The sequence below is a fragment of the Schistocerca serialis genome, chromosome 2, assembly GCF_023864345.2.
Source record: "Schistocerca serialis cubense isolate TAMUIC-IGC-003099 chromosome 2, iqSchSeri2.2, whole genome shotgun sequence".
In the NCBI taxonomy this organism is placed as follows: Eukaryota; Metazoa; Arthropoda; class Insecta; order Orthoptera; family Acrididae; genus Schistocerca; species Schistocerca serialis.
Genome location: NC_064639.1, coordinates 439,623,326 through 439,648,116, shown reverse-complemented (window position 1 = coordinate 439,648,116; position 24,791 = coordinate 439,623,326). Strand labels below are relative to the sequence as shown.

General features: G+C 44.4%; 1 protein-coding gene across 1 annotated transcript in view; it reads right to left on the bottom strand.

Moving 5' to 3' along the window:
- Window positions 1-24,791, bottom strand: part of LOC126456044 (tolloid-like protein 1) — a 1,300,043-nt gene that overhangs the window by 93,578 nt on the left and 1,181,674 nt on the right. Inside the window, exons 10-11 of the mRNA XM_050091798.1 lie at window positions 18,498-18,697; window positions 4,298-4,526 (exon numbers count right to left, since the gene is read on the bottom strand). Of these exons, the coding sequence (XP_049947755.1) occupies window positions 4,298-4,526; window positions 18,498-18,697 (429 nt within the window). The remainder of the gene's footprint in view (window positions 1-4,297; window positions 4,527-18,497; window positions 18,698-24,791) is intronic.

The window sequence follows — 24,791 nt, the reverse complement described above, 5'->3', positions numbered from 1 at the left end:
CTCTCTTATCAATATTAATCCTCTCATCCAAATAACGTAGGAGAAAATGTTGTAGTATAGATACGATTTCATTTTTATCTCTTCCAGCTTCTGTTTCATCTCAAATGTATTGAAAAATGTCATTGGTACTTTGTTTTGGTTCAGTCACCAGGGCTAGGTCATAGAACCATGTCTGTCGGTTGTAAAAGACTCCTACAATAGAGGGGTGTTGCAGAGGTTCATTTTGATTCATGTCAAAGATAACTTTTACAATGTCTTCAAAGTATTTGTTCATTATGTTGTGGAACTTCTTTGCATGGGCTTTACGGAAGCTCATTTCTCGGTATTCTTCGATTTTTCAGTTCGAGTTCCTTGCATGTTGAACAGGTGTCCCTACGAGGGTTACCAAAGCCGAGAATGAAAATCTTTTAAACACGGTCTTAAAGGTTGACACACAACAGCTTCTACTGCCTGCTTGTCCTTGTTCCTTGAAAAAAAAATTCCATATTGTATTTAATTTTAATGTTGGGGACAAATGTAACCTACTAATTTTTCCTCTGGTATAATGACACTTTCTGTACTTACACTTCCAAATGTGCTATTTAACTTGTTGGGTCATAACTATATATGCTTGAGAGGCTCTTATGTCATCTCTTCGTTCCTGTAGTGCAGTCCCAAGTTCTTGATAATGCCGCCCTATGAAATCTAAGTGATCTCGCGATACACCTGCTGTTTTTTGAAATGTAACAGCACAAAATGTTACTTGGGATCCATCTTAAAGTTTTATCTTAAACCCTATAGACACTGATTTAGAATCCTTAGCTTCAGTGGGATGTACAAAACTTCTGGCTGATGCAAATATATCCGTCCATGTTATGACAGAAGGAGTGCATCTTGCTTGTTCCTATCTCCTGAAGAATATAATAGATTACTGAAATAAGGTCAGTCAGCGTAAGAGAGTTTGCCTGCCTGGCAGCCTTTCTTTCCACTATTGCTTGCCTCGCCCTATTCAGCTTGTTGCTTTGAATATCGAGTGATTTGCTTTGGAGACGTTTGATTGCTTCTTTTCTCTTCTTTTACACCCACCACGTGTTTCACTCACAGAAATAGTGCATTCAGCATCACCTTCCATATTCATTATCTATCGCAAGTGTAGTCTTTTACACTTAACTGCCATGAGGTGGCGGAAACAGGCAATCAATTCGCGTAACAGCTGTCATCACCAAACGTAGTTTAATACTGCTCGTGCAAACTAAACAGACACCTGGCGCGGTGGCTGTTGGGAGATACCTTCAGCCACCACACCGATTGTCAGCTTAGTAGGCGCGCACAGTGATTCGCCCTGCCATCTACCACTAACCAAACCAATTACGCCAGGAGTGCCGTAACATAGTCAGAAAAATATTTGTTCTGACCTTTGTCACACGTTAAACAAATTATGAGAAAATCCAGCAATATTTCTAACGTCTTTAACGAATTAACACGTGGAGGCCACGACGTGGGATCAAGGAATTACTTCAAATTCTGTATACCTTCAGTTGGTCATTAAAACAACATAACGTGCAAGTAGGAAGGTGCACTACTCTTGCATTTCCGTGAAAATAGCAAGAGAATTTTCGCAGTCCATTATGTAACTGATGTATCTGTGCGAAGGCTGTGGTAGTAAAAAGTCTTTATGGTCAAATGGTTAACGTTCGCGCTTTACAAGAAGGTCGTGGACGAGGCAACATTCCGAATCCCGCTGACACTTACTTTTGACCTATATTTTTTTCATCACTGGTCACATTATTTGATTTATATGACATTTGAGAGGTGATATAAAAAAAAAAAAGAAAAACACGTACATTTTCATGAAGTTGTAATAAATTTCGTATGTTATGACTGTTTACTATTTGTAATCAAATTTTCAAGGACGAAGGACAAACTTGGAAAGCCCGAGTCAAACCTCGATAAGTAATGATGCGAGTGACATTATTCACTATCAGTAATATACACACATCAAAAAAAGTTTTGCATCATCTCGGTTCCAAGAGTTCCGGAACCTGCACAGAAAATTGAAATAGAGATCAACATAAACATCATTTCCGCCCATATTATTGCTCATGAAAACCACACATTGCATGTTGTAGCACCATACAGCGAGACCTTGAGAGATGGTAGTCCACATTTCTGTACGTACCGGTACAATACCCAGTAGCACGTCCTCTTGCATTGATGCATGCCTGTATTCGTCGTGGCATACTATCCACAAGTTCATCAAGGCACTGTTGGTCCAGATTGTCCCGCTCCTCGACGGCGATTCGGCGTAGATCCCTCAGAGTGGTTGGTGGATCACATCGTCAAACATACCTTTTGAATCTATCCGAGACGTGTTCGATAGGGTTAATGTCCGGAGAACATGGTGGCCACTCTAGTCGAGCGATGTCGTTATCCTGAAAGAAATCATTCACAAGATGTGCACGATAGGAGCGCGAATTGTCATCCATGAAGACGAATGCCTCGCCAATATGCTGCCTATATGATTGCACTATCGGTTGACCACCAGCGGCGTACGTCGGCCCCACATAATGCCACCCCAAAACAGCAGGGAACCTCCACCTTGCTGCACTCGCTGGACAGTGTGTCTAATGCTTTCAGTCTGACCAGGTTGCCTCAAAACACGTCTTCGACAATTGTCTCGTTGAAGGCATATGCGACAGTCATCGGTGAAGAGAACGTGATGCCAAACCTGAGCGGTCCACGCGGCGTGTTGTTGGGCGCTGCATGGTGTCGTGGTTGCAAAGATGGACCTCGCCATGGACGTCGGGAGTGAAATTGCGCATTATACAACCAATTGCGCACAGTTTGAGTCGTAAAACGACGTCTTGTGGCTGCACGAAAAGCATTATTCAACGTGGTGGCGTCGCTGTCAGGGTTCCTCCGAGCCATAATCCATAGATAGCGGTCATCCACTGCAGTAGTAGCCCATGGGCGGCCTGAGCGAGGCATGTCATCGACATTTCCTGTCTCTCTGTATCTCCTCCACTCCGAGACACCTGGACACTTCCCTTGTTGAGAGCCCTTCCTAGCACAAAATAACAATGCGGACGCGATCGAACCGCGGTATTCACTGTCCAGGCATTGTTGAAGTACAACACGAGCCGTGTACCTCCTTCCTGGTGGAATGACTGGAACTGATCGGCTGTCGGACCTCCTCCGTCTAACAGGCGCTGCTCATGCATTGTTGTTTATCTCTTTGGGCGGGTTTAGTGACATCTCTGAACAGTCAAAGGGACTGTTTCTGTGATACAATATCCACAGCAACATCTATCTTCAGGAGTTCTGGGAACCGGGGTGGTGAAAAACTTTTTATGATGTGTGTAGTAAGTCACAATCTACCAGACCACAAGAGTAATATTACAATTACTTGTCGGATGTGCTCTCGACATCACACGCTCCAGTAGGGTATTTGTCACACAAATATGGAAAACTTCATGAAAATCATTACATCAACTTCGATCATATGGATTAAATAATTTGGCCAGTCATGAAAAGAATAGATTAGTACTTACGTTTGAGCGAGAATGGAACCATCGCTTCATACACTTTCGTCTTCCGAAGGTCGAACGCTAATCACTTTACCATCACAAACACTAACGCACAGATACACAAGCCACTTCATAGAGGCGTAAAACTAATCTTGCCAGACTAGTGCACTTTACTACCTGCACATTATCTTCTTTTGATGGCCCACTAAAGTTGTACAAAGTTTGAAGTATGTCTTTGCTCCAAACATCGTGGCCTCCCCTTGTAGGTAGCATAAAGCAAATTTTGAAAAGACTCCTACATACACATGACCGACTTTTGGGAAAAAAACGGGCTGTATTTTCTGTTGTGTATGGGTGGAATAAAACAAGTCTTGCTATAGCCGTCTGTATAGACTTCTAGAGGAAGCTGAGCAGTACGCGTTAAGAAAAAAAGAAAAAAAATATTAAAAATGCGTACAGCGAGTGTTGCGAAAACGGTCCTCAGTTGTGTGTACTTTTACGGTTTATTACATTCGTAGGAAGTCCAGTGGCATAAAAATAAAATTTCCGCTTGTCGTACGACCCGATAGGTGTGAGCTACTCGTACGCATTCTCTTTAAACAATCGTGTAGGAAGTCAATTAATAGCACAGTCCCACACCAATTCAGGCCAAGACAGAACACAGGGATGCCCTACGGAATAAAAGAAAAGTTTCTGAGTAATCGACAGTACGGGAAGTGCATGCAGGATAGGGAGAGGCCCAGGAAGAGGAAGAATTGGTGGAGACGACTGGAGCGAACGTCGGCACTCACCCGTATGCTGCGACGGAGCCGTTGATGCGCTCGGCCCGCACCTTGAAGTGGTCGAAGACGATCGTCACCTGCTCGTTGGGCGTCGCCTCGAAGTCGTACGTGCAGTTGATGTCGTTGGGGTAGTTGGAGGGGTAGCGCGGCGAGTTGAAGTCGCCCTTCTTCCTGCTTGAACTGCGGTACGTGAAGCGACAGCTGCCGTCGGGCGCCGCCGTCCCCGGAATCTTGTACTCTGCAAAATGGAAATGATAGCATGGCATTGTTGGCCGGGAGGCCCCACGCGGGGGAGTTCGGCCGCCGTATTGCAAGTCCTTTTTAGTTGACGCCAATTCGGTGACTTGCGGGTCAATGATGATGAAGGTGATGATGTATGACACACAACACTCAGTCCCCTGCCGGGAATCGAACCTTGTACTCTACAATGCATGTGCAACAGAGCAGCGAGAAGACAAGGCGACGACGATATGTGTTCACTTCTAGTTATTTTATATTTGTAATGGTCACTAGCGTCCACATGTCAATTAGTTGTTTGCACGTTCCATATACAACTGCTATCTCCCGCTGTTATGTACAACGTGTCAGTCAGTTTAAAAATGCACTACAAATACTCAGTGAAAAATATGGTGACATGTTGACCATTTACCTTTTTTTTATTACTCTTACGCTACGTTTTATTTTTTTCTGGTATTTCAGCTAATAACTGCACTTTCGCTTTTGCAATGTGTAACTCCAGTCAGCCCAAACAAATACTTTCAAGCAAAGCGTCTGTTTGTTACCCGTTACAAACAAAATTATATTTAAAGTGGAATTTTAGCGTGCACATCCGATAGAGCGGCCCCAAATTAGCCTAGTGCGATATTCTTTCTGTTAGTATGTATTAACAGGGAGAGTAAAACACGAGGAACAGCCAGTACTCCAGCAGTGATTGAGAAGCAATAGCGAGAACAGCAGTGAGCGCGGTGTCGATAGAGGAGTACGTGTTTTAATGGGAAGCAAACCGACGCTTTCCATCGACACTGTGCGACGCATGAAAGCCGTCTTGAGCAGTATTTGTATGCGCTGGCTGCAGATACTTAATGAAAAAACGAAAGTGCGAATATCAGCCGAGATACCAGGAAAAATGCAGGATTCGAACCTGCGACCGGAGCGGTCGCGCGGTTCAAGGCTGAAGCGCCTAGAACCGCCCGGTCACATCTGCCGGCTTGCAGGGACATCCTGATTATTTTATATATAGGGTGTTTTACAGTTCCTGTTACATGTTGTTAGGTGCTGTAGAAGGGCTTAGTAAATGGAGTTTTGATAAAGAAACCATGTCTGGAAATGCACCGTTAGGATGGAAAATGAGTTTGAAGATCGGATCTCGTTCAGTCCAGCTTCACGGTACACACTCAGTGGAGACAGTGAGTTCTGACCTGTGTGCTCTATAGTAGCTGCCCCGCGTGGCGACCCTGCTGACTTTACTGTAAAAGCTGAATCTGCAGTGCGTTCTTTCATACATCCTGTCCGTTAGCCGAGGTACGCGTTTGTGGAGCATCACAGTCAACGCTCCTACTCGTGAACGTACCTGTTTCTCGGAGACATTTTTCTAGTGGGACGAAAACAGTATGTAATGTGAAGCTAAAGATTTGAATGCCATCCGATCTTATAACTTTTGTATCCAAATGGTGCATTGCCGTATTTGGATTCCTTATCAAAACCTTATCTACTATGTTCGCTCTACAACTCTTAGGAGCCCGTAACATCAATTATGAAACGTGTTTATAGTCACATGAAAACGGAGTAGATGGGAAAAGTTGCTAAAATGTTTATTATTTCGAAAGTGCTGATAGTACATTTATCCAACTATGAGACAAGACCGACAGTGCCTTCACACGGATGTCTACAGGATGAAGAAGAAAATGCCACACTTGGGGGTTGGCATGTGATTCCTCATCCAAATGCAAGACAAAAGTGTATCTAGCAAAACATAGTTCCACCAGTAAGTTAAAATAGAAATTCGATTTAAAAAACTAGGCTCTGGCGACGGAATAACTGCTTGTAGCGTGGCCAAGAACAGGTAACACGAACACTTTACGCTGTGCCAAAGTTGTCCCACTAGCTCAGTGAGACGAGGCAATTCGGTGAGAACGGATACGCAGTATCGTTGGTGTTCGAGTAGCGTTCGCGACACATAAACACACACATACACACACACACACACACACACACACACACACACATATATATATATATATATATATATATATATATATATATATAAGTTAAGAAACCAAACTGTATCCAACTTACACCTCCATAATGCGTTATCTTGTGTATTTCTTTCTGTTAATGTTACCTTTACTCTAACATTAAGACAGAACGTGATCTTCTTACAGACGAAAACGACCACTCTGTTACGTCCATGATACAACTACAGCCAATAGAAAATAATAGTGGATACAGTAACTTGGTCTGTATCCAGTAAGGTACAAAAAACACAGCAGATAGGCTACACTAGGTGGCACACTGTGCTTGGAACGATAATTCCTTTCTCTTCGTTTTGACGTCCAGGCAGACTTTCACAGAGCCGATACGTACATATACGAGCAACAACATTCACTTTAGAGAAACGTTCAAAGCGATCACCTTGCATTTGCAAACACTTCGACGCATGTTGGATCATACTTTGTTAAACTCTTTCAACTCACATGAATCTGTTACTGCCGAAGCAGCAAGCACGGGAGCTATTAAGTCGTGTACACCCATGAGTGGAACACTATAAACTTGTTTCTTTAAATGGCACCACAAATAAAAATGTCTAGTGTACTAAGGTCCAGGGAACGTGGAGGGCGGAATACCGGACCTCCACGACCAATCCATTTCCCTGGAAACGCCACATTTAAATAGGTAAGTACATTCATTCCAAAGTCGGTGCAGCAACCTGCTGAAACCATGGCTGTCGCCGAACGCCAAACGGAACGTTTTGTAATGCGCCAGGCAAAATATTGCAAAGAAACGTACGACCCAGGGGCGCATTCAGCTTGTTCCGCAATAGGTTAGGGCCCAAAAGTGCTAATCCCACGATTATAACCCACAGGTTTATACTAAAGCGTGTCTGAAAGCTATGTTCACAGGGGTTTCGACCAATAACGGCTGTTGTGGAGGTTGAAAATACCTTCACAAGTAAAGCTAGATTTGTCATTCCGTTGTTGTTGTTGTGGTCTTCAGTCCTGAGACTGGTTTGATGCAGCTCTCCATGCTACATACAGTAAAGCTGCATGCACTCGGGAAAAAATTACGGCCGTGGTTTCCCCTTGCTTTCAGCCGTTCGCAGTACCAGCACAGCAAGGCCGTTTTGGTTGAAGTTACAAGGCCAGATCAGTCAATCATCCAGACTGTTGCCGTATCACGTTATATACAAAATATTCGTTATCTTCCATTTGGTTTAAGGGCCATTCACAAAACCGCAGTCATCGAATGCGGTATTCGGGCCACTATTGTTGAATTAATGTGTAATAAATAATGTGGCGCATATCTTCATCATGCAACATTTCAACAGCCACCCTTTGAGATACCTGGAATTGTCTTGCAATATCACGGGTACGTTGGCAAGGTGGCTGGTGAACGATTTCAAGAATCACGTCCTCTGTTTGCAGAATACGTCTAGTCCTTGAACAACCTTTGTCTGTTACTTGTGGACGAAGGTTACCAGTTTTCTGAAGGCGATGCTCCAGGCGACAAAAAGCGTTCTTATCAGGATATCGCCTTTGAAAGTATTGTGCAGCATATGCACGAGGAGCAGCAGCTTGGTTATCAGATGCAACCAGAACCAAAGGCATATCGACGTATTCCTCGTTTGTGTGACGCCCTACATGAACTTTGTAGGACGAGTTACGGTTGTGCAGTGCGCGGTTAGCAGACACATGCATGCACACTGTCATGTGATAGGCTATTCATACTACAAGATGATCTCCTCCTTATAAACGAGGAGAACTAGGGAACGGACGTGTAAAAAAGGAACTTGGCGAGGATTCGAACTACAGCTCCATGGTGGATGCTGGTTTTATGTTCCAGCAGTCTACTTAGAGAGCTACGACGGCTGGTACAGTATTGCGCTGTGATACACGTCCCTCTTAACATTCCGATGCGCCGCACGATGCGTCAGCGTTTCCAGCTCCTCGTTTTCGTACATATCTTTTCAAACTGCAGCCAGGTGATTTTGTCTTGAATTTGAATGAGGAATCGCATGCTCACCTTCAAGTGCGACGTTTTTTCTTTGCCCTTTATTTGCGGTTGCCTTCGGAACCATGTTTTTACCCAGCCAGGCATAACTTCGTCCGAAGCAAATTGACGGCCACGATTGTTTCTTTTCATGGCTCTAAAACTGTGGAAATCGCATGGGGGGAGATCTGGACCGTATGGAGGCTGCGTGAGGGCTTCCAAGCGAAACTTCTGCAGCTCTCTTTGACTACAAGGGCTGCTGCTCATTGACTTTCTGGAGTACACCGCCACAATCAACGCACAGCGATACGTAGACGATGCAAAAACTGAAGCTCGCCTTAAAGTCCAAACGCCTGGGAATATTGACGGATGCGATAATTTTATTGCATTATAATATCCGCCTACATGTTGTCGAGGTTATTACAACTAGGCTGCGGAAATTTCTTTCTGAACCTCTTAGACATACTGCCTGCAGTCCCCATCTCTTCTCAAGCTATATCCATATTTTTGGAGCCTGAAGAAAGACGATCGTTGCTGTTGATTTGCTTCGGACGAAGAGATGCACGCTTGGGTACCATCATGGTTCCGTAGGCAACCGAAAACATTTTTCCATGAAGGCACTGACAGTCTCACAGCCGGATAAACGTATTAACAGTTATGGTGATTACTTTTGAAATAATCAACAGTTTACTTACTTTTTTTCCATCTGTCTTGTTGTTATTTGGGTGAATTCCAACTCCATTGACACATTTTCGGAGGTTGTTCAGCGGTATTTCCTGAGTTTTTTGTAGTCAGGACCGGTAGTCTCCAGTGGCTCATTGTGGAGTAACAATGAAATTACGAGGGTGTGCTGAAAAGTAATGCCTACGATTTTTTTATGCGAAGAAACTTAAGGGTTTTTAAATGAGAGAAACGTTATTAATATTTTATGTCTTTATTTTTCATATTTATTTCTCAACATAGTCACCCTGGTGTCGAACACATTTTTGCCAACGCTAGACCAGTTTGTGAATACCGTCACTGTAGAATGTTTGACTTTGTTGACGGAGCTGTAACCTCAATTCTGCTTGCATCATTTCATCTTTATCAAAGTGAAGTCCTCGAATGTGTCGTTAAGTTTTGGAGAATTGGATGGGGTCAGGTCGGGACCGTCCGCCCTTGGCAGCTGAGGGGTCAGCGCGACGGAATGTCATACCAACGGCCCGGGTTCGATTCCCGGCTGGGTCGGAGATTTTCTCCGCTCAGGGACTGTGTGTTATGTTGTCCTTACTATCATCATCATTTCATCCCCATCGACACGCAAGTCGCCGAAGTGGCGTCAACTCGAATGACTTGCAACAGGCGAAGGGTCTACCCGACGGGAGGCCTAGCCACGCGGCATTTCATTTCATTTCAAATCGGGACTACGGACCATGATTCATGACTTGTGTGTCGTCTGTCACTGTCATGCTGAAGCAGAGTGTGCTCCATGTGTGTGTGTGTGGACAAACTCTGCGAATTCGAAAATCCAATATTGCACGCTGTTTCTCACGCACCGATGTGGTTATGTTTTACAACGCCATGTTGCACGCTACAACTCGGAGACTTCTAGCGGCAGTGGGCTGCGAACATGTAGACATGAAGAATAAAGATGTAGAATTTTAATAACGTTTGTTTTATTTTTTTAAGAGTTTTCATATGAAAAATTCGACATTACTTTTCAGTAGCCCTTCGTGTTATTAATTCGGTTTGTCACCCCAGTTGCGTTTGCTCCTCTGAAAATATCTTCACAACAATGAAGAAACATCACTGTGTCTGGATTTCCGAATGGCTCAAATTTAAATATGTTGCATGTAAATTTCGTTCTTTAATATATATGAAGCACCAGAGTTCCATCGGCATTATTTCGGAGGTTGACCAGAAGTAGTGGATAAACCGCGATCTCCGGTGGCTGGTTACAGAATAGAAATGGTGTCATGATTCATTCTCTTTATTAGAGAATTACCTTTGTTTCCATGAAAATACCTTGACAACAGCTAACAATCCTGTAATACGCAATCATCAAATTGTACAACGTGAAAAAACGGTTCATTACGATGTGATTGCCGTCGCTGTGGGAACAGCTCAGCATTGCGTCGGTCTGTCTCTATTCCATTCCATTCTCTGAACTCATACATGAAGTGAATTTCGGCCAACTCTTCATCAACATCTTATCTACCCTGTTCTATATCAATGGTAACGTACAACTGACACTGTCGGAAAAACACAATGAGATACACTGAAGTGCCAAAGAAACTAGTATAGGCATGCGTATTTACAGAGATATGTAAACAGACAGAATACGACTATGTGAGACAACAAGTGTCTGGCTCATTTGTTCGATCGATTACTGCTGCTACAGTGGCAGGTTATTAAGATTTAAGTGAGTTTGAACGTGGCGTTACAGTCGGCGCACGACCGATGGGACACATTATCTCCGAGGTAGCAATGAAGTGGAGATTTTCCCGTTCGACTCTTTCACGAGAGTACCGTGAATATCAGGAACCCGGTAAAACATTAAATCTCCGACATCTCAGCGGCCGGCAAAACATCCTGCAAGAACGAGACCAACGACGACTGAAGAGAACCGTTCAATGTGACAGAAGCGCAACCCTTCCGCAAATTGCTGCAGATTTCAATGTTGGGCCATCATGAAGTGTCAGCGTGCGAACCATTCAACGAAACATCATCGATATGGGCTTTCAGAGCCGAAGGCCCACTTGTGTACTGTTGATGACTGCACGACACAAAGCTTTGTGACTCGCGTGGGCCTGTCAACACGCCGGCAGCTGTGGTCGAGCGATTCTAGGTGCTCTAGTCCACAACCGCGCTGCTGCTACGGTCGCAGGTTCGAATTCTGCCTCGGGAATGGATGTGTGTTAGTTCGATTTAAACAGTTCTAAGTTCTAGGGGACTGGTGACCTCAGATGTTAAGTCCCATAGTGCTCCAGGAACACTCCTCTCAGTTTAAACACTTCCGCTGGCCACCAGACTCCCCAGACATGAACATTATTGAGCGTATCTGGAATGCCTTGCAACGCGTAGTTAAGAAGAGATCTCCACCCCCTCGTACTCTTGCGGATTTATGGGCAGCCCTGCAGGATTGATGGCGCTAATTCCCTCCAGCACTACTTCAGACATTAATCGAGTCCATGCCACATCGTGTTACGGCGTTTATGCGGGCTTGCGGGGACCCTACACGGTATGAGGCAGGTGTCCCAGTTTCTTTGGCTCTTCAGTGAAGAACGAGCAGCAAAGCTTGAAGGCAAAGAGTAAATCAGGCATTACTGTTATCAACAGCCAAGTGACATGAGTGAATGCAACAAATTGTTTCTAAACAGAACACACAGCGCATAGTGTCTACACGTGCACTGCTGTGCAGCTATTTTCAGTACAATGCAGATATAAAGATAAATGGGGGTAAGAAACCAAACGAAATAAAATTACTGCGTAACAAGCCTCCGGAGACCACAGGTCCCTTATATCAGAAAACTCAAAAAACATCCGTGCCCAAGCACCAAACGTTTTCCAGTTTAATTCGCGCTCAGCCAATACATGGGGTGTTTGAGAAAAGTGTCACACATTCCTACAGGGGGAAGAATCGGTGAACACCAGATAAAAGCTCCTATAATTAAATACCCGGAAACCAATACCCATTTAGATATTGGCCGTTATGCTTGTGACGAATAATGGGTAGTACTTACAGATGTAGCAGAATTCTCAAAATACGGCATGTGAATTGCCACAAAATGCACTGGTAGGCAAATGGAACTCCTTGAGCTGTCATGGAGCTGAGGCATTAGGACCGCTTAAGTACCAATGAACTAACAGGAATTGTTGGTCACTGACTCATAGCGCCATACATTTTACCAAATAGATTAACAGGTGATGTTTGGCACTGGTTTCTGCACGATAAACTAGCAGCGCTATTGAATGAGGTTACCTATCCAAAAAGACAACGATTGTGGTTTATGCACGACGGGGCACCATCTCATTTTCTACGGATCGTGCTCCACTGCAACGTTCGTGGGCGAGGTATTGGTCGACGAGGTCCAGTAGCGCGTCCTTCCCGTTCGTCCCACCTTAATACGTTTTATTTCTGGCTATTGGAACATTTGAAGACATTGGTGTATGCCCAACCCATCGAATACGTGCAAAAGATACAGAAGCGTGTGACCAATATGTGCGACGCAATCCGAATGAACCCAGGTGTATTTGAATGAGTGCGTTGTTCACTGCGAAGATGGGTTGAAGGAGTGAGGATGCATGGTAACGACATGCAGAATTACCTGGAGTGTCTACTTCTAGGTAACAAACAGATTGGAATGAGAAGACGGACTCGCCCAAATCTCAACAGGTATTGGTTTCCGGACATATCATTATCACAAATTTTCTTCTTCTTTTACCAAGCGTACCTTCTGCAGCAATATGTGACACTTTACTTAAACGGCCTTGTATATATTCAGATGCTTTTTTCTTTGAGATAATACTCTCCTTTGATTCAGGAGGAAAATGGAAGGAAGAGAAAAGTGACCAATTACTTCAAGTAATCTTCAGGATATCCCAACAAAAATGGAGGTGCGCTACTTGTACAGAGAATGAGTAGCCCGTGCTGTGATTAGGCACATGGTTGGAAGATAATCTAAAGCAGTGCAAGAGGCGCACGTGGTCTCAGCCGTGTTTGCACTTCCTTTGTAAGTAAAGAGTGGTCTCTTGATTTTCTGTATAACATTAAAAGGGAGTATTTGGAACCAGTTTTCTGTGGCAGAATCCTTGGACGCCTTGAAACGGATCAGCACATACTGGAGACTTAGCTGTGTTGAATGTGCCACAAAGCGTCTTTGGTAATAGGGAAAAAATTTGTTATAGGACAGTACAATGCCGGCCCTATATAACAGGATCGATCTTTGGCCCTAAGTTCACGACTAAATATCGTAATATGTGCATTAAAATCATCTACAGAGCTTACACCTTTTTTTACAAGTAACGGTGATGGTGTCTCATTGTAGCTCGTAAGTATGCCAGTCCTCAGGAAATGTATGTCCAGCTCTCTCAGTGGAGAGTCAGCGACGTCATGAATAAATGGAATATTTTATTCTTCCCAGACGAGTCCTGATTCAGTATGTAGACTGATTCACGACATATGTTCATCTACAGGAAAAGTGGTTGCCTAAACCCACGGAACGCAGTAGAAAGAGACGAGTTTGGTGGCGGTAGGGTCCTGGTGTGGAGAAGCACCAACTTGGAAGTATTAGTGGTAGGACGAAGGTTGGTAAAGACCACGATTTCAGGAAAGAAATAATGTAACCATATCTGCGAATTTTCGGAGCTTCAAACTGTCCATGTCTCGCCTTCATCAGATGCTCGTATAAGGCCTTTACGTACCACGCATCTTTAATGAATTTCGCACAAGTGAAGATATCCGTATCATGCACGATCAGTAAGGTTTACGGAAATGCATCCTGAAAATAACAGAAGGTGTGAAGACGGATGATAGCCAGTTAGGCACCACGAAAGACGAGTAAGAAGCTTTCTCAAAATCCGTGAATTCCAGTGAACGTGGTAATTCATATTCTCTCCTCTGTTCTACAATTTATTCATAGCTTTCATATGGATCTTTGTGCTACATCCACATACGAAGTCAGCTGCTTCTTATGCCTGATTAAAATTTGTTTCTCTTCTACGCAGCCGGCCGGGGTGGCCGAGCGGTTCTAGGCGCTACAGTCTGGAACCGCGTGACCTTTATGGTCGCATGTTCGAATCTTGCCTCGGGCATGGATGTGTGTGATGTCCTTAGGTTAGTTAGGTTTAAGTAGTTCTAGGGACTGATGAAAAATGGTTGAAATGGCTCTGAGCACTATGGGACTTAACTTCTGAGGTCATCAGTCCACTAGAAGTTAGAACTACTTAAACCTAACTAACCTAAGGACATCACACACATCCATGCCCGAGGCAGGATTCGAACCTTCGACCATAACGGTCGCGCGGTTCCAGACTGTAGCGCATAGAACCGCTCGGCTACATCGGCCGGCAGGGATTGATGACCTCAGAAGTTAAGTCCCTTAGTGCTCAGAGCCATTTGAATTTTCTACGCGAACATTACATGCTGCTAAACTCACGGGTCATTAGTGAATAGATGAGTGTGCGACGACGGCCTATATAAAATTGATTGGTGTGTCGAGGAAGGATGGCAGCGAGGAAGTCAGTTGTTACTAACTTCCCAGCATCTGATAACTTTCCAGCACTTGATCACGTTTGAGTCATCAGGGGGGACACACGAGGATGAAAGTAAATATTGTCTCGTTCGGGGATGAAAGTAAATTTTGTTTCGCTGTGACGTCGGCGCGAACGTCTACAGAGAAAGACCGCTTACGTCGGCACTTGCACAGCGCCAGTCCTGATGTAGTCACTTTAACTGGATTTAAACTTTTTGCTCACACGTTTGAATCACCCCTCAGCGATTGAATTAAATTATTTGTTCTGTCGCTGGCCAATTGGACGGAAGGTTTACGAAATTTGTTTGTTCTGAGTCCATGTTTCAGCTGGTAGCTGGTCGTATTAATTACACAGAGCCGCAGTAGCCGCTGGTGCGAGTTTAATAACTTGGACGTGGCGTGTGTGCTTAGCACGGACTATCTGTTTATCCTGGAGAGACAGCATTAACCCAGTTTGGCTGGGAGCTCGGTATGGGTTCCGACGTGGCGACGCCCACGGGAAGGGAAGCGCGGCAGCTCACCCGCGTCTCAGCTTACGGCGGCTCTCGTTCAAGGAGAGCGACCGCTAACGCCAAGTTCAGAGCTGCTCGGACTCACCTTAGCAGAACGTCCTCAAAAACTCTGTTACCTATACAGGGTGAAAAGTATTTAAACTGACAAACTCTGGGAGGTTGTAGGGGACATCAAAACAAATATTTTCCCTAATGTCATTTTTTCCTATGAGGAGTATTTAAACTGGTAGAGGAAGATATCTCTGGCGGCAAATTAATTAAACCAACAAATACTTTTCCATTTTTTTATGACCAAGAGACAACATATTAACCCAACGCAATTTCAATTATCCGGGCAACCAGACCCTCTTCTGATGCAACAGGAGTTGCGTAAACAAGGTTGCGCATCTCTCCCCACACAAAAAAGTCCAGAGGGGACATATCTGGGGATCGAGCAGGCCACGGTACAGGACCACCTATGCCAATCCACGTTTCTGGGAATCGTCGGTCCAGGAATCGACGGAACGACGACTGAAATGTGCCGGCGCCCCGTCATGTTGGAACCACATGTATTCTCTTGTAGGGAGCGGGACATCTTCCAGCAATTCTGGCAATGCTCTGGCGAGAAAATTGTAATAATGCCTGCCATTTAATGGGCTAGGTAGCAGATACGTCCCAATTAAACAGTCCCCAACAACACCGACCCACACATTAACGAAGAATCGCACTTGATGATCGCTCGTAACTGTGGCATGTGGGTTATCCTTACTCCAAACATGCGAATTGTGCATGTTGAAGGGTCCATCACGCGAGAACGTTGACTCATCGGTAAACAACACAGAGGCTGGAAATGTAGGATGCATTTCACACTGTTCCAGGTACCACTGCGAAAACTGTGCTCTGGGTGGATAATCAACTGGTTCCAGGTTGTCGACACGCTGTAAGTGAAACGGACATAAAAATTGCCCTCGAAGGACTGTTCTTCCATTCGTCTGATTCGTCCCCGTGTTACGTGCAGTTGCACGAGTGCTGATTGAAGGATCCCGCTTCAAATGCTGCAAGACAGCTTCCTCAAATTGCAGCGTTCTTAAAGTGCGACGACGTCTCTGTCCAGGTAATCTGCTAAATGATCCGGTCTCAGGCAGACGTTGGTACACAGTAGCAAAGGTCGTATGATGCGGGATACGGCGATTAGGATATTGTTGTTGATAAACCCGCTGTGCAGCTCGTCCGTTGTGGTGCGCTACGTAGGACGCACCAACTATATCAGTGTACTCACTCCATGTGTATCGCTCCATTAGTAAACAGAGACAATGCACTACTACACTGATGGACAGCAGTTGCCTACAACTAAAGATCGTAATACGGCCTCTAATAACTGAAGAGCGTAATACGGCCTCCACTGGTTTAAATACTCCTCATAGGAAAAAATGACATTAGGGAAAAATATTTGTTTTGATGTCCCCTACTACCTCCCAGAGTTTGTCGGCTTAAATACATTTCACCCTGTATTACTCGACCTCTCACAATAACTTAACATGCAATAGATCGTACAGGTAACTTGAGCGTGCTGGATGATATTATTCAGACTGAAATGGCACTATCACGTGAAGCTATACAGGGTGTATCAAAAAGAATCATCCGATTTGGCACTTCTATATTCCTGAAACTAATAAACAAATACAACGAATTTTGTTCTTCGATGGACCGGTAACCCAAAAAGTTTTTTTCATACCTTTTCATAGGTGTTCAGTACTGTAGCAACTGCCAATTTATGTCCTTGTATTTCATAATTGTATTAAATTACTACTTGCATCCACCATGACTGTTATCATGTGAAGTTGGTGGATACAGTGCACACCATCCTGTGCAATAACTCCTGCCTGAAGTTACGAAATAGCACAGACTTCGCTGCGGAGTGAAGTAGAGAATGTTTAAGAAGGGTAATAGGAGTAATCCATCGAACTACAGACCTATAACATTGACGTCGGTTCGCAGTAGGGTTTTGGATCATATACTGTATTCAAACATTATGAATCACCTCGAAGAGAACGATCTATTGATACGTAATCAGCATGGTTTCAGAAAACATCGTTCTTGTGCAACGCAGCTAGCTCTTTATTCGCACGAAGTAATGGCCGATATCGACAGGGGCTCTCAAGTTGATTCCGTATTTCTAGATTTCCGGAAAGCTTTTGACACCGTTCCTCACAAGCGACTTCTAATCAAGCTGCGGGCCTATGGGGTGTCGTCTCAGTTGTGCGACTGGATTCGTCATTTCCTGTCAGGAAGGTCGCAGTTCGTAGTAATAGACGGAAAATCATCGAGTAGAACTGAAGTGATATCAGGTGTTCCCCAGGGAAGCGTCCTGGGACCTCTGCTGTTCCTGATCTATATAAATGACCTGGGTGACAATCTGAGCAGTTCTCTTAGGTTGTTCGCAGATGATGCTGTAATTTACCGTCTAGTAAGGTCATCCGAAGACCAGTATCAGTTGCAAAGCGATTTAGAAAAGATTGCTGTATGGTGTGGCAGGTGGCAGTTGACGCTAAATAACGAAAAGTATGAGGTGATCCATATGAGTTCCAAAAGAAATCCGTTGGAATTCGATTACTCGATAAATAGTACAATTCTCAAGACTGTCAATTCAACTAAGTACCTGGGTGTTAAAATTACGAACAGCTTCAGTTGGAAAGACCACATAGATAATATTGTGGGGAAGGCGAGCCAAAGATTTCGTTTCATTGGCAGGACACTTAGAAGATGCAACAAGTCCACTAAAGAGACAGCTTACACTACACTCGTTCGTCCTCTGTTAGAATATTGCTGCGCGGTGTGGGATCCTTACCAGGTGGGATTGACGGAGGACATCGAAATGGTGCAAAAAAGGGCAGTTAGTTTTGTATTATCACGTAATAGGGGAGAGAGTGTGGCAGATATGATAGGCGAGTTGGGATGGAAGTCATTAAAGCAAAGACGTTTTTCGTTGCGGCGAGATCTATTTACGAAATTTCAGTCACCAACTTTCTCTTGCGAATGCGAAAATATTTTGTTGAGCCCAACCTACATAGGTAGGAATGATCATCAAAATAAAATAAGAGAAATCAGAGATCGAACAGAACGGTTTAGGTGTTCGTTTTTCCGGAGCGCTGTTCGGGTTGGAATGGTAGAGAGATAGTATGATTGTGGTTCGATGAACCCTCTGCCAAGCAGTTAAATGTGAATTGCAGAGTAATCATGTAGATGTATCACAAAGTATTGCGCTGCCGGCGTACTCACCCGTCTCGAAGGTATACTTGGCCTTGAAGCCGCGGCCCTGCTGTTCGCCGCTGCTGAAGACCATGACGAGCCGCGGCCCGTCGGAGACGACCACCTTGGGCTTGACGGTGTCGCTGCCACACAGCTCGTGGTCGAACTTGTCGTAAGAGTCGGTCGCCTCTTGGCCGCGCAGGTACACCTTCAGGTAGCCGTCCGAGCAGCTGCGGACAACAGCCCAGTCCTCACTCCCAGCAGCTCTTCACATCACGAAATACAGGATAAATTGCAACTGGCAACAGCAGAGAACAATAGTGAAGAGCGCTTTCCACGCTCTGTTTGGAAAAGAAAATTTGAGATATGTTAGATGACGGTCGTTTTGGCTGTAGGAAAGGTGAAGCGGTACTTCTGCGATCCTCTCGGCAATCAAAACAACACTTTCAAGAACATCAAGACACTTTCGTCGTATTTGTGGCCTAGAATAAGCGTTAGACCATGTACTGTGTATGCGTTTTAGAGAAACACGCGTAATATTAGGGACGTTCAATAAGAAATGCAACAAATTTTTTTCTGAAAGTAAGTTGGTTTTATTCACGTTTCCAATACACCATATAATTCCCCACCCTTTTGCTGAAAAAAAAAACGCATTTTTCCACATTCTCTCCACTCAATGCGACGGCATTATGCCATTTTACTGAGAGGGCATGTATGACCGCATGGTACCACTACACTGGTCTACATCGAAGCCAACGTCTTCCAGCATCAATAACCTCGCAGTCATCCACGTGCTGTTTCTTGGGGAGTGCACCCTTCACTGGGTCAAATGGAAGTCGAAAGGCGAGGAACCCAGCGGGAGCATACTTTTGAGTACCCCAACTGGTGGGCGAGTATGTCAGCACTACCAACAGAAACGTACGGTTGAGCAGCGAGGTGTTTGATTTTCATCGGTCTGTCACCTCGAATGAGAGTGTCTGCACGTTCCCACAATGCGGTATGCTGTATGTTAACCGGGGACCTAGAGACGACGTCCCCGCGGCAGCCGCAGTGGTACACAACTTCACGACGACTACCGCAGTCCACTTCACCCCTCCGCCACCCCACACCGAACCCAGGGTTATTGTGTGGTTCGGCCCCCGGTGGACCCCCTCAGGGAACGTCTCACACCAGACGAGTGTAACCCCTATGTTTGCGTGGTAGAGAAATGGTAGTGTACGCGTACGTGGAGAACTTGTTTGCGCAGCAATCGCCGACATAGTGTAGCTGAGGCGGAATAAGGGGAACCAGCCCTCATTCGCAGAGGCAGATGGAAAACCACCTAAAAACCATCCACAGACTGGCCAGCTCACCGGACCTCGACACAAGTTCGCCGGGTGGATTCCTGTCGGGGACCAGGCGCTCCTTCCCCCTCCGGAAAGCCGTGCGTTAGACCGCTCGGCTAACCGGGCGGTCTAACATATCGGTAGTCATAGGTGTGTGCGGCTGGTCGGCACGCGCGATATCAGACAGGTTTGTGCGTCCCTGTTGCGATAATGACACATGCCGCGCCAACGACTCACAATTCTTTTGTTCACTGCCAGGTCTCAGTAGACGTTCTGCAAGCGTCAGTCAGTATCTGCGATGCCCTGGTTTTCCGCCAAAAGAAACTCCGTGTCAGCTCTCTTCTTGCAACGCATCTTCGTTTCAGACGCCATTTTGAAGGCTACGTATGGCACCGCCACGTATGAGAACTTCATTGAACTGTGAGGGCTGAGGCGGAAATATTCCATGATGTACCACAACAATTCCGCATTTCTTTTCAATCGAAATCGGACAAGAAGAAAAACTGTTGCTTTACGTATTGAACGTCCCTTGTCTATACAATGCCAGTAAAGCCACCACCCCAGTTCAGTATAGAATCCAACTCCCTTGTACAAACAGCTTCAAACGTCTGGTTACTTTACAAATTGGTTAAAGTGCTAAATACTTGACGTTAAGCACTGAAGTGAGAGATAATTTAGAAACGCTTTGAAATTACGTTTTAAGTTTGTGGGATGACGCCAAATGCTGTCACTATCAAACATTGGATGAGTATAGTCTCGGTAATTTTCGGAATGTTTTAGATAAAAGCTAGTGTTCATCCATCTCAATGTTTACGACGTCATAACACATGAATTTATGTGACGCACAATGACATAATTTTGCACATAGATTCAGTGGTATATGATGATACTTACCGAAAAATATCTTGCGAACAGAGTTGATAGTAAAGAAGTACTGAATTAAAACGCAGCGCCTGACGTTGCAGTTTCACTGTATGAAGAACTACAATGTAGCAAACGATAAACTTTTGTCGCATAATTATTTTGTGCGGGGTGGCAGCGAAAAAAGCTTCGTAAAGGTTTGAAATTAGTGAAGTTTGTTGAATGTCGTCAAGTGCTCTTATTCTCAAATACTGGATGTTTGAGTGAATCACCTAAAATTTGTACCGCAAATATTGCGGCAGCGGTAAGTGCCATTGATGTGCAGTTTACGCAGAATGAGTTGGTAGTCAGTGGCTCGTATTGTTAACCAATAAACAGATTGAATGACCCTTAGAAAGTGTATTCTTTATGCAAACATACACTTTTGTAAATGGATCAATGCCTACTGACATTAGCAAACCAGCAATTGTACAGTACCGGTGGCAGAATACACTGAATGAGAACACAAGTGCATACACTAGTTATGTGAATTCCGATCAGTAACTAGACGATTCACCACAACAGGCTATGTTCAGAATAACCACCGGCAGCGGCAATACACGCTTCCAGTCTGGTATGGGATGACTGCTTCATATGTGCTAGCATTTCAACGCAGATGCCCGAGCAGCTTGCATTAATAAGTCGTTACATACCATCGGATGTAGTTAGTATGTCCTTGTAGACAGTGGCCGGCCGGTGTGACCGAGCGGTTCTAGGCGCTTCAGTCTGGAAACGCGCGACCGCTACGGTCGCAGGCTAGAATCCTGCTTCGGGCATGGATGTGTGTGATGTCCGTGTTAGGTTTATGTAGTTGTAAGTTATAGGGGGCTGATGACCTCATATGTTAAGTCCCATAGTGCTCAGAGCCATTTGAACCATTTGTAGACAGCGTCTTTCAGCTTTACCCACAGAAAAAAGTATACATGCGTCAAACCCGGAGAACGGGCTGGCCGAGGTATAGGTCCTCTGCGTCCATTGCAACGATATGGAGACAATTCGTGAAGACAAGTTGTACTGCTTCGTGCACTATGGGCTAGAGAGCCATCATGTTGGTACCACAGGTTCCTCCTAGTCTGCAAGGGAACGTCTTCTAGCATGGATGATGGTCGATTAAGAGGCTGCGATACTTCCACGTGTTCAGTGTTCCGTCTATGAAACACGGGCCTGTGACCTGATGGTTCACTATCCCACACCACACGTTTAATCTCAATGGACGCTGACGTTTCACCCGACGAAAACAATGGGAATTGTCAACAGGCTACTAGTGCATTTTTCGGCGGTTTACCTGTCTATGATAGCTAAATGTAGCTTCATCAGTAAACAAGATACCCAATACGTATGGTGTATCCTGTAGAGGAATTCAGAAGTTAACACAATTCTCATAATCGTTTCCATGCAGCTTTTGATGCAGAGAGATCTGATAGGGATGGTACCTGTGCCGATGGAGAATGCGTTGGACATTTGCCTGACTAATACCACTTCCTTGGCCGCCCCCGGTAGCTGAGTGATCAGCGCGACAGACTGTTATTCCTAAGGGCCCGGGTTCCACTGCCGGCTGGGTCGGAGATTTTCTCCGCTCAGGGATTGGGTGTTGTGTTGTTCTAATCATCATCATTTCGTCTCCATTGACGCGCAAGTCGTCGAAGTGGCGTCAAATCGAAAGACTTGTGTCCGGCGAACGGTCTACCCGATGGTGGCCCTAGTCACACGACATTTACATTTATTTACCATTTCCTTGTGTGGTTGCACGGGAGGGAAGTGCGGAATAGCGGCAAGAATATTAATTTCCCTCTCTTTTCTCGTCACTTGTTTCCTTCTGTTAAGTTACCTGTGTGTCACACTATCAGTTTCACGTAACTGATTGAAGAAGTTGATACATAGTTGTCGAGAAGGTTGACGGTTATTGGGAAATCCTGCCGCATACGCCATACAAGAAAGAACTGCATTCTTCCTACACTGTACATACACCATGACCATACCGGCACTGTACATACACCATGACCATACCGGTTTCTCCTACATCGGTAAATCCCATTGTTCACTCATTTCCTACTGCTTGGACTGTCACAAATTAATTGACTGGCAACTCGCAATGCACTCAAGGAACACACAAGTACGCTGTAAACAAACACAAACAACATCGTACCTAGCAACTACGCAGGTGTCGGTGTGGAAACTTTTCTAAATACGATACCTCGTAAACGACTCGCCCTAGAATCCTGCAAGAAACACTGCTGACATTCTAATTTACCCTAATTTTAGTTTGTTAATGTCAACAGGCACAGTTTCATTTAAAAATGTGTTTACAAAAGTACACTTTCTAAGTATTATTACAATCTATGATTGGCTAACAATACGAGCCCCTGACTACCAATTAATTCTGTGAAAATCGCACATCAATAGCAGTTTTCGTTACCTCAGTATTTGCGGTGCAGGTTTTGGATGATTCGGCCTTTATATTCCGCATAATTTGAGTGCCGTTAGTTACGCACCTCAAGACATCCATAGTTTCTAACAGCATCACTTGTCTTGCTGTGTGAACGTAAGGTTATGGTTTTTAGTGAGTAAATGGTGGCAGCACTTCAGGTTTAGTAATTGTATGAAATAATGAGAATAAGACTTTTGTTGCCTCTGGCACCTTTAGATAACCAACTTCAACTGGCAGTGCGCACCACGAGCCGGGTTAGGTGTTCAATAATACAAATTGAAGGGAATCCAGGGCGAGAATAAGAACGGAAGACCAAGAAGAAATGTTGTTCGATTAGTTAGGCGTGTGGGAAGGAAGCAGTTTTTTTCCTTTACTATTCAGTCAATATACTAAGAAATAAAAAAATGTTTCAGAAGTGTGATTAAATTTCATGGTGAAAAGATAGCAGTGATAAGATTCTCTGATGATAGCTGTCCTCTGTCAAAAGATGAATTACAGGAACTGTTGAATGGAATGGACAGTCCACTCAGCACAGTATATGAATTGAGAGCAAACCAAAGAAAGCACGAATTACTGAGGAGCAGAAATAAGATTATCATCAGAGCTGGAGACCAGGTAGTAGATGAAGTGAAGGAATTCTGCTGCCTTGCATGCGAAATGACGCATGACATGCGACACAACGACTACATAAAGAGCAGACTAGCACTGTAAAAGAGGACATTGCTGGCCAAAATTCGAGGACTAAATTTCTGAGAATATACATCTAGGGTACAGGAGTGTATGGAATTGTATCATTCACTTTCGGAAAACGAAAAAGGAGTAGATTCAAAGCATTTGAGATGTGATACTGGTTGATACTGAAAATGTATAGGATTGATAATAAAGGAGAAATTGCTATATAAAATCGACGACGAAAGGAATACATGGATATCAATAAATAGAAGAATGGGAAGGAATGAAGTACACATGTTTAGACATCAGAGACTAGTGTCGTAGAGAGAAAAATGTAGGGGAAGGTAGAGATTGGATTATTTCCAAGAAATGATTGATGGTGTTGGAAATAGACGCTAGTCAGGGCGGTAGAGGTTGGTACAGGAGAGGCAACTGCGGCGGGCTGAAAGGTAATCAGGAGACTGATGGCTCTCCATCCCGCCTTCCCCTCGCAAAAATATCGCATGGCTTGCAGCATACAGCACGCTTATTTCCAGCATTAAACATTTACCTGATCGAAGACTGTATAACGCTACATCACTGCTGGAGTATAAATCACTACCATCCTTGAATGGACCAAATATCTGCTCTTTTGGAAAATTATCATGCCGCATTTAGATAGATAGAGGGCGTAATGTAGTAACCATGACTACGGAAGTGCAACTGGTTGGTTTAAGATGGCTGGGGTGAGAATGACAAAATGTTTGACCTCGTGCTCAAAGAATGCCAATGGTACCAGAGGCACGACTGTACATGTATTGATAATACTTGAGGCTCTACTAGAATTTCAGCAATTTATGATACCCCAGAAGTATTTCATGAATAGTGTACATGTGTTAAAATGTGTGTGCGTTCTCGGAAGCCTGAGCGACGCATTTCGCAACATAATATACCCCCTTGATCCAGATTCAATATTGGAACTAACGGCTGCGGACCTTACTATGTTCTGGAATGAAATCT